Source organism: Alexandromys fortis, unplaced genomic scaffold (assembly GCF_014885135.2).
Source record: "Alexandromys fortis isolate MF-2015 unplaced genomic scaffold, M_Fortis_MF-2015_v1.1 scaffold_165, whole genome shotgun sequence".
Classification (NCBI taxonomy): domain Eukaryota; kingdom Metazoa; phylum Chordata; class Mammalia; order Rodentia; family Cricetidae; genus Alexandromys; species Alexandromys fortis.
Window position 1 is genome coordinate 1,975,736 of NW_026068038.1, and position 15,217 is coordinate 1,990,952.

At 44.9% G+C, this 15,217-nt stretch overlaps 1 protein-coding gene across 3 annotated transcripts in view; it reads right to left on the minus strand.

Moving 5' to 3' along the window:
* The window catches only part of Zcchc14 (zinc finger CCHC-type containing 14), a 56,033-nt gene that overhangs the window by 23,537 nt on the left and 17,279 nt on the right, over window positions 1–15,217 (minus strand). For all 3 annotated transcript variants that reach the window (XR_007595866.1, XM_050165238.1, XM_050165237.1), the window contains exon 2: window positions 8,586–8,709. Coding sequence is in view for 2 of the 3 variants with exons in the window: in XM_050165238.1 (XP_050021195.1) it covers window positions 8,586–8,709 (124 nt within the window). In the remaining variant the exon portion in view is untranslated. The remainder of the gene's footprint in view (window positions 1–8,585; window positions 8,710–15,217) is intronic.

Consider the following 15,217-nt stretch of genomic DNA (forward strand, 5'->3'; position numbering starts at 1 on the left):
AGAAGCATGTGCAGGGCTGGCACTGTGTCCCCTGGATTTTACTCAGAACTATGTAGACAAGCCAGCTGATGCATGCCAGGGTCCAGGGGCAGGACAGGGACAGTTGTTGTCAACCACTATGAGAGTGACGTCAGAAGAGACCAGACCAGAGCCAGGGCCACAACCATGATGGCATGTGAAGGAATTCTGAGCTCTCCTATAGGCTCTGGTCAGCTCACAGCTCTTTCCAGATGGCCTGCTGGTGGTATGAGGCTTGCTGCTCATAGAACCGGCAGTTACTGGGTCCCTGTAAGCCTTGTGTAGTCACCTTGGCAAAGAAACCCTAGCCCAGTTCCAGAGGACTACAGCACAGCAGACCAATGCAGACAGCACTGGGGCTTGAGATGCTGCCGGGCTGTGAGCTACAACAATGGTTCTCACCTAGAGGATAAAACCAGAGGGGCAGGAAAGGAGGAAATGATGAAGAAGCAAAAACAAACAAACAAACAAACAAAAAAAAAAACTGAGTCCCACAGTACTAGGCCACCAGGTTCACAGGGCTAGGACCATCCTGTGAAAAACAAGCTATCTGAAATTCCTTTTTTCTTGAAATTTTTTTCAAATTTTTTATTTTATGTGTATGAATGTTTTGCCAAAATATATGTATGTGTACCACATGTGTGCCTGGTGCCTGTGGAGGTCAGAAGAAGGCACAGAACCTCCCAGGACTGGAGTTATAGATGGTTTTGAGTCAACATTTAGGTGCTGGGAATCAAACTCTGGTCCTAAATGGTGGTTTGAATGCAAATGTCCTCCACCGTCTGGGCACTTGAACACTTAGTTCCCAGTTGATGGCATTATTTGGGGAGGTTTTGAACTTGTGGTATTGTTAGAGGAAGTATGTCACTGAAACGTGTTAAAAGTTTTTCTTTTGGTTTGGTTTTGATTGTTTTTCGAGACGCAGTTTCTTTGTGTAGCCCTGAATGTTCTGGAACTTGCTCTGTAGTCCAGGCTGGTTTCAAACTCACAGAGATCCATCAGCCTGTGCCTCCTAAATGCTGGGATTAAAAGCATGTGCCACCACCATCCAGTGGACTTTACAAGTTTAAAAGACTTGTGACAGTTCCAGTTTTCTGGCACTTCTTTGTGCCTGTGGTTCAAAATTGTGAGCTTTCAGCGTGCTGCCCCACCTACCACGCTGTATACTGCCGCTGACCTAACATTATAAACTCTAACTCTCTGGAACCATATTAAGCAAAATAAACTCTTCCTTCTATGTGTTGCCTTGGTCATTGTGTTTTACTACAGGAACAGAAAAGTAAGGGGGGCTGGAGAGATGTCCCAGCAATTAAGAATATTTGCTTCTCATTCAAAGAACCTGGGTTCAGTTCCCAGCGCCTATATGGCAGCTCACAACAGTTTGTGACTCCAGTTTTAGGGGAAATCTGATGCCCTCTTATAGTCTCTGTGGACACCACGTGGTGCACATATTCATGCCAGCACATACTCAAAAACAAATAAAAAAAAAAAAAAGTAAGGACTGGGACCAGCCAGACACATACCTTTAATCCCAGAACTTGACAGGCAGAGGCAAGCAAATCTGAGTTCAGAACCAGCCTGGTCTACAGAGTGAGTTCTGGGACAGACAGGGCAACAGAGAGAAACCCTCTCTTGAAAAGCAAAACAAACAACAATAAAAGGAAAAAGAAAAGAAAGAGTGGGACCATTTCTAGAAATGCAGGTTCACTGTAAGATATTTTTCCTTCCTAGAATTCTCACCCCTTAGAGCAGTCCCTCTAAGCCACACGGGGCAGGCTTGGCTAGGTCTGCTCACCTTCCTGGCTCCTGACTTAATGACTTCTTTTTCTTTCAGATGGCTAGGGTCTAACTATGTGCTTAAAGTTCCTAACTAATGCTTTAGGCTTCCATGATCTTTTCCAAAAGTACCCTCTGTGTGGTCGCTTGCTGCCATGTGGCTACCCTCTATACTAGCTTATCACCTCTATTCTCCTCCGGGCAGCTGTGAGATTTATAGCTTGCCTGCCTTGGGTTTTCCTGTCAGATTTTAGTAAATTGTCTTCAAGCTTCCATTTGTGTGTCATCTCCCCACCCTCCACCTTTTCTGTGTGGGTTTTTTTTTTGTTTTTTTTTTTTTTGCTTTGTTTTTTTGAGACAGGTTTCTCTGTGTAGCTTTGGAGCCTGTCCTGGAACTTGCTCTGTAAACCAGACTGACCTCAAACTCACAAAGATCCATCTGCCTCTGCTACCTGACAGCTGGGATTAAAGGCGTGTGCCGCCACCACCACCCAGCTTGTGTCCCTTCTTAAATTATTTTATTAATGAGACTAAAAAAGCAGACCCAAGTTCCCTGGTATCATACAGTGGCTCTGCTGCGACTCCCAGGTTCAAGCCCTGTTATCAAGGTATCTGAGCTTTTCAAACCTCTTTCCTACCTTTTAATTCTGTGCTCAGTGGAGAAAACAAACTATCTCTGCACCCCTAGTTACCATCAGTACCAGAACAATCAATCTGCTGGGTGTGGTAGCCAAATCTTAACCCCAGCATTAGGGAGGTAGGGACAGGGACATTCTAAGTCCAGGGCCATCATCATCAGCTATGCAGTTGAGTTTGAAGCCAGCCTGGGTTATGTGAGATCCCACCTCAATAAAGCAAAGCAAAAATAACCAGAGGGAGGGAGGGAGGGAGGGAGGGAGGGAGGGAGGGAGGGAGGGAGGGACAGATGGACGGACAGACAGAAATACATTATTTGATGTAAGAACATCCAGTGGGACAACAGGCTGGGAATAACAAGAGGAACTGAATTTATAGAGCAAAGAAAGTGTCCTATCTGGAGCTGGAGAGATGGCTCAAGGTTAAGAGCACTGTCTACTCTTCAAAAGGACCTGGGCTCAATTCTCAGCACCCACACAACAGCTCCAGTTTCAGGGCTTCTGACAGGCTCACACAGACATGAAGGAAGAAGGAAGAAGGAAGAAGGAAGGAGGAAGGAGGAAGGAGGAAGGAGGAAGGAGGAAGGAAGAAGGAGGAGGAGGAGGAGGAGGAGGAGGAGGAGGAGGAGGAGGAAGAAGAAGAAGAAGAAGAAGAAGAAGAAGAAGAAGAAGAAGAAGAAGANAGGAGGAGGAGGAGGAGGAAGAAGAAGAAGAAGAAGAAGAAGAAGAAGAAGAAGAAGAAGAAGAAGAAGAAGAAGAAGAAGAAGAAGAAGAAGAAGAAGAAGAAGAAGAAGAAATAGAAATTGTCCTGTCTAAAGAGGAGGACGGTTTATAGGCTCTGACATGGTGAGGGCACAGCACACACAGCCCCTGGAGTGCCAGCTGAAAAGGAGGAGGAAGAGTGAGTCCATAACAGCTGGAAATCCTCCAGACTTGGTATAAGAAGTAAAAGAGTTATAAGAAAAACCTCATGTAGGGACCAAAGAAAACTGTAAAAACAACCAGAGAAAAAACGGCATTGGCATACAGACAGCCACTTCACACACTGCAGGAAGACTCTCATTAAAGGAGGCCAGCAGACAAAACGCCTCTGGCAAAGCTAAAGAGCAAAACCAGCTCAGTCAAGCATTCCATGGTCAGCAAGAATGAAGTCACAGGAACCACATCTTCAGGCTAATGACAATGGGCAGAGTTCATATCCGCAGAGCTGTACAAAATCAACTGGGAGAAAAAGGGCAGCCAGGGGGTAAACACACAGAGCATTCAAAGACTATCCTTCTTTCCCCTTCTCAAAATATATGCAAAAACCATAAGGACATATCATTGGGCACAAGGTATACAACAGCTAAGCTACGATACATGCGGCACCTCTACACAGGGCACGTGGGGAACCATGCCAGCACTGTAACCACCCTCATGTACAGCACCTGCCACGTGCAGAGGTGTAAACCCTGTTACCAAGACACATCTGGACGCTCAGTACTGACTCTGAAGAGTCAGTATATACACACATAGTTGCAAGGTTCTTAAGAGTTTTGGTTTTTTAATTTTCTTAATTTTATGTGCATGTATGTTTTGCCTACATGTATGTTATGGGTACCACATGTATGTCTGATGCCCACAGAGGTCAGGAAAGAGCAATGGATTCCCTGGGATTGGAGTTACTATGGTTTTGAGTCATCATTTGGAATCAAACCTGGGTCCTCTTAAAGAGTAGCCTGTGTTCTAGGCTGCTGAACCACCTCTCTAGCCCAGATTCTTACATTTATCTAAAGTGGTGAGATATTAGCTCAAAGTAGAGTCTGAAAGTGAAAGGTATACACTATACTTCCTCCAACTCACCAACTGACTATAGAAACTATAAGAGGAATGTCCCTCAATCCCAAATCCCCAGCCTCATTTTCTTTAGGGAAACTGAGGAAGCAGTCATTTGGCTAGTTTTGCATGTGTCTTGGTTCAAAGGAGAACTGCTGAGGAAGGCTGTGAGCAGCCTGCTTAGAAATGGGGAAAGCACTGACCTAGTACACATGTGCAAGGCCCGAGGGTAGATTCCCAGCACTGCAAAATAATAATGACAATAATAAATTAAAAAACAAAAAGTAAAGTAATAAGTACAGTAAAATAACACTGTGTGATCTGGGGGTAGCCACTCACTGCAAAGCTCTGACCTCTGCTAACTCACAGTGAGAATCAAATGCAGAACCAGGATGTTCCGTGCCCAAAGGCTTTTTATCCCTGCCAACTGTGATCCCAGTGCACCTCAGGAGAGGCAACACACAGCTGTGGTTTCAGAAGTTAGCTTTTTATCTCCAGTTCCTGTCTTGTTAAAACTCATGCTCGTATTTTGAGTTTCTTTATTAAAGTCCAAGAATAAACTGGGTGTGGTACAACTCGTCTTTAATCCCAGTACTTTAATCCCAGGAGGCAGAGGCAGGTGAATCTCTGTGAGTTTGAGGCCAGCCTGCTCTAAAACAAGAGTTCCAGGTCAACGAGGGCTACACAGAGAAACCTTGTCTCAGAAAACAAAATATTGCCAGGTGGTGGTGGCACAACACCTTTAATCCCAGCACAGGAAGGCAGAAGCAAATCCATCTCTGAGAGTTCAAGGCCAGGTCAGTCTGGTCTGTGTAGATAGTTCCAGGACAGGTTCCAAAGCAACAGGGAAACCCTGTCTTTAAAAAAAAAAAAAGAAAGAAAGAAAAAAGAAAAAAGAAAAAGAAAGAAAAGGCTAAGACTTTTGAGGTTCAGTCTTTATTTGTTTGTTTGCTTTTCCTGAGACAGGGTCTCTTTGTGTAGCCCTGGATGCTCTGAAACTCTCGTAGACCAGGCTAGCCTTGAACCCACAGAGATCTGCCTGCCTCTGCCTCCTGAGTGCTGGACTAAAGGCTGCGCCATCAGTGCCCTGACTCAAGGTTCAGTCCTTAAGCTGCTCTTCATCATAATAACAGTACATAACAAAGCCGTAGCCTCAGTACAGAACCATAGCCTCAGTACAGTGCTCTGGCTGAAATACTCCACTTTGTCTGATGGTGTAAAGTTGCTACAGACAGTATATACTTAAACATAAACTCCTTCAAGTACAACATTTTTAAGAATAAAAAGAACCTGAGTTCAGAGATTACTTCAGGTCTGCTGTTTAATCAAGGTGACAGAAGCAGCCCCTTCCCTGTCTTGCCAGAGACAGACTCTAGTTCTAGTTGTGAAAGCACAGAACCTCCTACACTGAGCATCTCTGGGGATGTCTCCTCTTAGACCTCCTTTGGCACCAGTAACAACTGGCACAGAGATTGGGACCTAAGATGAGTTATCTTTCGTACAATGGTCCCCAACCATGGCAGGGAAGAAGGGAAACAACCAATCACCAGGCCTGTGGATTTCCGTATCAAACCAAGACCTCTGCTCCTACATATAAAGGTAAGAAACAGCACCAAGAATGAGTGCTCTCTGGCAATAACACCTTCATTCTCCTTCCCACTCTCTTCATCCCCACAGCACAGGTTTGTGTCTCAGGAGCTCACTTGTGACTTAAATCTCTTCTGGAAAATGGGGTGTATTACTCCTGGGAATATGGGTTTCGATTCCATGCTCTCAGGATCACTGAGAGCACTGTGAGAGAGTGGGAATACCACATGTTTTAGGAATGTTGCCCAAAGCCTGATTATTCTGCAAGCTCTATCATATTACTATAAGACTTCTGAGCCGGGCGGTGGTGGCATACGCCTTTAATCCTAGCACTCGCAGGATCTCTGTGAGTTCGAGGCTAGCCTGGTTTACAAGAGCTAGTTCCAGGATAGGCTCCAAAACTACAAAGAAACGCTGTCTCAAAAAAAAAAAAAAAAGAAAGAAAAAAGACTTCTAAGAGAAAACTAGGTAAAACTTCAGGCTACAGTAACCGCAGACCAATGCCAAGCACAGGAGAAGGGATCATGAGAAAGGCACCAAAAACTCAGCTAATTTACCTGCCTATGCTGGACAGAAGAAACACCTGGTGTTGGGTTATTGATGAGTGGTGGGATGCTGGGCTGGCTAAAAGTGGGCAGCATGGTCTTACAGGACAATCTCTCCACCATAGTCATTGCTACAGCTGCTGAACCTTTATCCCCCTCAGCACTAAAGTATACAATCAGAGAGCAGCAGACAACAGCCATGTTGTTAATTTATACCCAGAGGCTGAAGAGGTTTCTCAGTAGTTAGGGCACTGGCTGATCTTCCAGAAAACCTGGATTCAGTTCCTAGCATCCATGCTCACAACTGTCTGTAACTTCTGTCCCAGGGAACCAATGTCCTCTTCTGACCTCCACAGACACTATACAGAAATGGCAGACATACATGCAGACAAAATACCCATAAACATGAAATTAAATCTTAAAAAAGAATGGAAGGAAGAAAGGAAGGAAAGAAAGAAAAGAAAAAAAGAAAAGGAAAGGAAAGGAAATTATATTCCACAACCCAGGATCTTGGTCATGTCTCAAGAAAAAGCACTGTGGCACAGGGTGGATACCCTACTTGGTCTAGAGAGTGCTACAGAAAACAATCAGCCCTCACAAGAGGCCCTGCACTCAGCTGACTCTCCAGCAGGCAGCCCTGCACTCTAGGTGTCAACTCCATTCTAGGGTCATATTGCTAGAGAATCAACAGAGGGACATAGTCTCCTGGGAACAGCCTGCATAATGCAAACTGTGACCTTGCAGCTAATGCAAGGTGAGAGAACGGGCTTTCCAGCATTGCTGTCACCCACTGCTCTCCCCTGTGCCATGGTCTTAAGACACAGATGTGGCACAGTGGCAAAGAAGCAGACACACCCTGAGCTGCAACCTAGCAGAGCAGACAGCACTCAACATACAGTGAGCTCAGGCCTTTAAAGCAACAGCATGGAATGCATCTGTGAGATAAAAAGCTGATGCTTGAGATACAAGAGACAGAGAAGCGAAGAAGGACCAGCTCAACTTACAAAAGGCAAAACAGCTACAAGTAGCAAAGCAGAGCAAATCATGAGTAGGGATGGACAGACTCCTAGGAGCCTCAAGGGACATGACCAGTCAGGACAGATGTCCCTGCCTAACTCTGCTAAGACTTGGTCCCACAAATAACTTCATTTAATTTAAAATAATCGCTTTGTGCCTGCCCAGGTGCTTTCAGAATCAATTTGGCAGAAAGTGAGGAGGCCCAGGGCCTGTGGTGAGAGGTTTCATCAGCTACAGATCTACACTCAGCAAATATACTTTTAAAAATCGCACTTGTTCAGTGGCACGAGGAATGTGGAACTTCACTGAGGCTAGTGGCACTGAGTGAGTGAAGATAGGAGTACCTGTCACCACATCAGCATGGGGTGAGTCTCAGGAGACCATTGAGTTAGGAAAGAAGTGTTCTATGGCCCAGCAGCTTTAGATTCTAGGTTTGGTTCTGGTGTGAGGAGCAGAGGGTATTGAAACCTTCCTTTTTTTTTTTTATTTTTAAATACACCAGTATTTAAAGTTTACATCATTGAAATGTGGTCTTGAGTTCCTTGGGAGAACTAGAAAGACAACAACCCCCTCTGAGCATGTCTGATTGAAGGGACTTTGGCCAGCTCAAATGTGGAAAACATGGCTCTGGCAGGCCTTACCTTTCTTCCCGATTCCCTCTGACTTGCTAAAAACCCTTAGACTGCATCCCTAAAGCTAGCCACCAAGGTCTAACCCCTTATTTGGCCACTTCCTCCTCCTGAGACTGACTACCAAGGTCCCACTATCAAGATATTGAGGTCCAGCAATCAAAAACTCCCTTTGGCTCACTTAATTAACATGATCAATTAAAGACCTCATCCTAACATGGGATTCCCCCTTGTACCTTTACAAGACCACCATTTTCCTATATGCCACGTCTGTCTCCTCTCTAGCGAGGCAGTCCTTTGTCCTTCCAGGACAAATAAATATCCCTGTCCCTCTCCCTTCTCTCTCATCCTCTATCTCCCATCTTTGTCTCTTATTTCCTGTCCTCTGTCCCACAGGGGCAAATAAATCTCCCTTGTGCTAAAAAAGACTTTGTCTTGGGGGTCCTGAGCTGACTCTTTCTCTCACTAATGACACTATGTCCCAGTAGACCACAGCTCTGTACTGTGGATGCCGTCTCCCTGCACCTGGGACTTCTCACTAATATCTAGCATAACTCACCCACCTTTGCCATGTTTTCCCAAAGGCCTCTTGGGCAAGGATTCCTCCGTGGAATGTGCTGATGTATGCAATGCATTCTCCAGACTGTTGCTGATGCTGCTGACAGGGGTCTCAGTTCTGGGCGCCATCTGAGAAGACAAAATATTATCCTCTTACTTTTTTCTGCACAACTGTCTCTTGTTGAAAGTTATACACACAAATGTAGCTTTGAGTTTTCCTACCATAACACAATGCTCTTCCAGAGAAAGATGAAACACCACCAACCACTGCTTCTCCCAAACCCATAAACAGTCCTGGGCTTTTGTCTAGGTTAGGTCATCAGACAGAACAGCAGTCTTAGCCACTGTAGCATGTGCCAAAAGCCTGTTTTTACATCTTTAAATGAAATGCTTTCCTTATAACAAATTCCACAGAGCTCTGGGAGCCACAGAAAAAGAACACAGCACATCTGGCCAGGTACAATTTGAAAAACATATAAGAGAATCCTATAGCAATTCCACTTCTAGAGATTGTTGTGTAATACCTTTCTCCAAGATTGAAACATTCCATCCTGCAGGGAAGCTTCTGGAGCAGGAAGGTAAACAACTCAAAATAGCTTCCGGAAGTTCCTGAAACTGACCAGACTCACTAGGCCCTTCCCTGCCAGAATGAACAGGAAAGCTGAGAGTCTATTCAGATGGAAGGTAGTGAGCAGCACAGCTGTGGCTGAGCTGCCAAGATGATGAAAGTGAAGCTGAGCTGTGAAGTTAACTCTCAGAGGAGAACAGTTGCCAAGAAGACTCAGACCAAGACAGCTGCCTGGAAAAAGCAAAAACCAACCAGAGCTGCTTGCAAGAGCAGGCATCTGGAGTCATCTGGAATGGGCACTCTCTTAACCTGCTGAGCTGCCTGCAGGTGTGCAGTGCAGTCTGCTCCAGGTTCCCAGATCTGAGTTGTCACCCATACTGGGGTGGGCCTTGGTGATACAATTGTCTTCTGAGTCACTTCTGCTCCTGTAAGTAACCCCTTACCATAGCCATGTAAGTAACCCCAGTAAAACTCACTGGCTCACCAAATTTAACCAAATACATACTTTGGTCTGCCCCGGGGTCCCCATCTAGGGTGAGAAGACACGTGTTGCAGCTCCCCAGGAAAAGGGTTCACCACATTAACTTTTTACACAGGAAGAGACCAGACACTGAAAACTTTATTATCACCAGGCAGTGGTGGTGCACGTCTTTAATCCCAGCATTTGGGGGGGCAGAGGCAGACAGATCTCAGTAAGTTCAAGGGCAGCGTAGTCTACAAAAGCAAGTTATAGGCCAGCTAGTACTGTTACACAGAGAAACCCTGTGTCAAAAAAAAAAAAAAAAAGAAAACAAAAACAAAAACAAAAAAACTTTATTTGCTGATATATGGGACACCCAAGCTAGACTGACAGCCTCTGCCATTGCTGGGTGTAAGGTAAAGGTTCTTATTGTGTACACATACAGAACTATGCCCACAAGCTCTGGGCAGTTGACTAGCCGCTGGGAAGGGGGTGGACTGCAGTATCCTCCATCCCCCCCCTTTATCAGTATTGGTAAAATTTATAGCACAAATAGACTAGATATAAAATAAAAAATAGCAATGTTTTCACTTCAGTCTTACCTTAAGATTTCAAATATTAGAAAAAGATTAAAGATTTTAAAATTTGGGAAAAGACTTGTGGGTTCCATGACTTAATAGCCTACTGTGTGTACCATGGGAGCAGGAAGTTGAAAATCTAGCAGCTACTCTTGGTTCAGCCTGTAACTTAAGCAGTGAGCATTGGGATATGCCTGCTCCTAATATTCTAGCCATGTGCCCATGGCTTGTCATTGTTACCTACCTGGTGGTGGCAGGTGGCACTGGCTGTTCAGAGGCCAGGCCCTGAGGCTCTGAAGTAGACAGAGGCAGTTTAATGAAGGCACAGACTGGTGTGGGAAGTCCTTCTATGTTTTGTTTTTACTGGTTAATGAATAAAGCTGTTTTGACCAGCAGAATAGAGCTAGGTAGGAAAATTAAACCAAATGCTGGGAGAGAAAGAAGGCGGAGTCAAGGAGAAGCCATGTAGCCACAGCTGGGGACAGATGTGCCGGAACCTTGCTGCTTAGCCACAGCCACGTGGCAATACACAGATTAATGGAGATGGGTTAGTCTGGGATTTAAGAGCAAGCTAGAAATATGCTTAAATTATTGGCCAAACAGTATAACAAATAATATGGTTTCTGAGTGATTTTTTCCAAGTGGCCTCCTCCAACAACAGACTACCACCCAGTTTGTCAGAGCCACTCAGTAGAAGCCTGGCCAAACTGGAGTCAAGAAAGCTTATTCTGACCTGGCATGATGATGTATGCCTTTAATCTCAGTACTTGGGAAGCAGAGGATTATGGATCTCTTTGAGTTACAGGCCAGCCTGACCTACATTGTGATTTCCAGGCCAACCAGAGCTATAAAGGAGACCCTGACTCAACAACAAAAGGCTTACTCTGCATCCCAGTATCCAGCAGAGCACAACAGATGCCTATAAGCAGTGTGCCACCAGCCAGTCTCTATGAACATCAACAGAACTCAAGGAAACAATCCTGGTCATTCGTTTAATTTAAAAAGACATTACCAAGAAGTTATCAAGAAAGTTAAATTTGGGTCTGGAGGTGTTGGCAGAGTACCTGCCTAGCATTCATGAATCCCTAAACTGGATCCCCCGGCACGATATTTCACACCTGTAATCCTAGCATCCAGAAGGTAGAGGCAGAAGGATCAAAAGTTCAGGGTTTCCCTTGGCTGTACAGCAAGTTCAATGTTAACCTGGGCTGCATGAAATTCTGTCTCAGGAAGGAAGGTCAATGAAGAGGGCAGGGTAAAATGGCTCAGTGGATGAAAACATTTGACTTTCAAGCCTCAGTTCAATCCCTGAAAACAAAGTAAAAAGGAAAACTGACTCCACAGGGTTGTCTTCTGACTTCCATGCATACAGTGACATGGAGACATGTACCCTATCATGCATATACACATATTAATAATAAAATATGATAATAAAAGACACAAAAAAAATGTTAAATTATAAACCTGGAATTTCACATATGTCTATAATTCATGCATTTGGAAGTCAAACCAAACTGGACTGCACGGCAAGCTGCCTTCAGTTTACCAGTTTTCATCCTTTAATAGCTGAACATTAAGAACAAGACACACCCTTATTGGGGAGACAAGATTCTCACACAACTTTGTGAGTAGCACATATATAACTTCTCAGTATATGGCCACCAGCCACCAGCAACCCATCGTGGTTGCTTGACTCACACAGCTCCTGACTCTACATCCTGATTCCAAGAAGGGGCCAGAGTTGTTCTGACTAGTCACAGGAAAACAGCATCCCCCATCACCAGAGAGCCCACTAGCAAAACCCAGATTTCCACCCCCAGCGTACATATGAAGGCAGTGAGGGGGTGTGCTGCCTCATTAGGGTACCCCTACACATCCAGGCCAGAGTCCTGCAGGGGTTTATCCTTATGTGGGGCCAGGTGCTGAGACCCAGGAAGTAAGGCTTGCCCACCCGCTGACTTCAGTAATGACAACAACAGGAAGCACTTCCTATGTCCATGTAGACTCAGCCCAGAGCTGAGAGCTGCTGTCCCCAGGCCAGTGGCCAGGTCTAGGACAGGACAGAGCTGTGAGCTAGCTGTGTGATGAAAACACATGCAGGGGAAAAAATGCCTTAAGAAGTGATGACCCCAAGGTCAAATGGTCTGCCTGTTAGTCTGTCTGGTCTTCCTCCTCTCACCTCTTGCTCTTCTGTTTACAATGAATGCTGCCTTCAACTGCAATTCCCAGAAATGCTGTTTTAAGTTATTTTTGGTTAGGTTAATTTGTCCACGTGACCCACAGCTCAACACAGATACTCTGACTCACTTTCAGCATAGCCCCAGTGGACCTGATGTTCACATGTTGCCCTCCCATCCTGTGCAAAGCCTATAGGCTAAGCCAAGGCACTCTGTTGCCCAGCTCTTCCTATGAGTTCAAATTCTCTCTGAGCAGAGTACCTTACTTTATTTCCAAGGAAAGGTCATAGGTTTTCCCTTCCAACTATTCTTTCAACATCATGGTCAACATTTCCAAGGCCATCAGGGCCTGTGGCACAGCCCACAGGGACTCAGGTGGGCACCACCATCTCATTTACCTGTCCCTACTTCTCACCCTGGCCCAGTGGACACAAAGTCCCTTCTGTAAGACCTTGGGCTCTGTTCCCCTTGTCCATATGGCTCCCTTAGTATCTCTCACCTCTATACAGCTGCATTGCCAGCATTCAGCAAGGCATGGTTTTGTTTTGCATTTTGTTTGTTTGTTTCTTCTTTTCCTTTTGGGTTGGTCTATTCATGGAAGGATCCTCTGCAACATACAACAACGCCTTCCATTTAGAAGCACTTGATATCTGTAAGACATTCAGTTACAGCACCAAGTTCCAAAGGCCCCAGTGGCACTAATTTCCAGGTGATTCTCTGTACTCCCATCTTGCCTAGCTGTCATCACTGTGCTCTGCTCAGGCACCAACAAGCAATGGCTGCAGGCAGATCTGATGTTCAGCACCTGCCGGAACCCAAGACACACTCCTCTCTCCTGGTGTCCCAGGAGAGATCACCTGAGCTCTAGTGCTGCTGCCTGCTCAGAAGTACCTTGCTGGAGTGGAGTTTAGGCCACTGGCCCCAAGCAGCATACCCCTGGCTCTTGAGGTGTATCTGCTAGGCACGTAAAGATGAACTGGTACATCCATACCTAAGTAAAGACCTGTACATCCAGCCTGGTGGCAATAGGCATGTAATCTCAGATAACCAGGAGACTATAACAAGAGAATGGAAGGTTCAGGGTTAGTCCAAGCTAGAGACCAAATTCAAGGTCAGCCTGAGTAATTAGTGATGGCCTATCTCAAAAAGTGAAAAGGGGGAAGAGTGTCCTCAGCTCACTCAAGAATCTCATCTGGAATATGCAAGGCCCTAGACTGGATTCCCCAGGGTCAAGTAAAACAAAATAAAACAAGCACTTCCAAATCATGGTACATGTGTATTATAACTTGGGCCCATGGTGAACCTCAAGATTCTACATTCCTGACTACCACATTTCAAAATAAAGGAGTATTCCTGGGTCAGATCAAAGGCTAGGTAACTCCTACAAGAAGGGCCATTAGCATTAGAATTCCAGTGCCATGGGGATAATCAGACCAGATGGACTTATATCTTACTTCCAGGGAAGTAAGTCATGGGGGTATTGTGGCTTGATGGCTGATGTTGGTCCTATCATGACAGCTAAAAACTGTTCCTCAAACATAGACAATTTTTAAAAAGGTTTTCTTTAGACTGTAATATCCTATGAAAAAGCTCATATTTATAGGCTTCTGTAGATGGAAGTTTCTTTCCTGCCCGGTCTCACAGTCGTTCAGTCCAAAAGAAATACAGAGGCTTAAATTAATTATAACCTGTTTGGCATATTGCTCAGGCTTGTTACTATCTCTTACAACTTAAATTAACCCATAATTCTTGTCTATGTTTAGGCACGTGGCTTCGTACCTTTTCTCAGTAAGGCATTCTCATCTTACTTTTGCTGTATCTGGCTTGCGACTGCATCTTTATCTTTCCTCTTCCCAGAATTCTCTTAGTCTGATTGTCCCAACTATACTTCCTGCCTGGCTACTGATTAATCAGTGTTTTATTAAACCAATACAAGTGACAAATCTTTACATTGTACAAGAGCATTAGCCACAGCAGGCTTCTTTAAAACTATGCATAAATTCACTTTGATATTCATAGATCAGGGAAACAATCTTTAGAAATTTAATTTTAAACACCAATTCCATTTTCAAAGAGGACATGTTCACATGCAGTCGTATTTCTGGAAGTAGAGCCCCCCCCCCCCCAATACAGATTGCATCAGACAAGCCAAGCAAAGGAAGCATGGACCTCTCATAGCCCAGTGCCACTGCTCCAACAGGAAATGGAAGTGAGCTGCCGGAGTAGGTACACACATCAGCCCACACAAGACACCAAGTTATCCCCACATTACAAATAAAATTGGAACACAACTCCCAACACTTTGTCTAGGGCCACATGCCCAGTTAGAAAGAAAAGAGTGAAGCACAGCAGCAATGACATCAAGGAGAGCAGTGGACACAGTGGCAAACACCTACAGTCCCAGAACTCATGGAAGCAGAGACAGAAGAATCACAAGTTCCAGGTCATCCTGAGCTACATGATGAGAGGGAGGGAAGGAAGAAAAGAAGGGGACCAAGAGTATGAGCAGATAACATGGGCACAGTGTGCAGACCTTTTGCTCACTGATGAGACTGGTCAGGAGATTTCATTTCTAAATTCTGTCTCAGCCTCTTTCACTACAACCTGGAAATAATAGTAAGTAGCTCACAGGGCTTTAATGGTAATTAAAATGCATGTATGAAGCTTACCAAGCTGGAAGACAGATACTAGACACTGTTACTACGACTGCTGTGGTACACATAGTGGGGCTGTTAGGTCACCTCAATGGACTAAAGTACTGCCACAGACAGCACAATTAAAAACACATGACCACATAGGAGAGGCATAAGCCATGGATCCTCAGAGACTCTCTGCCTTCCTGGACTTTCCCTGA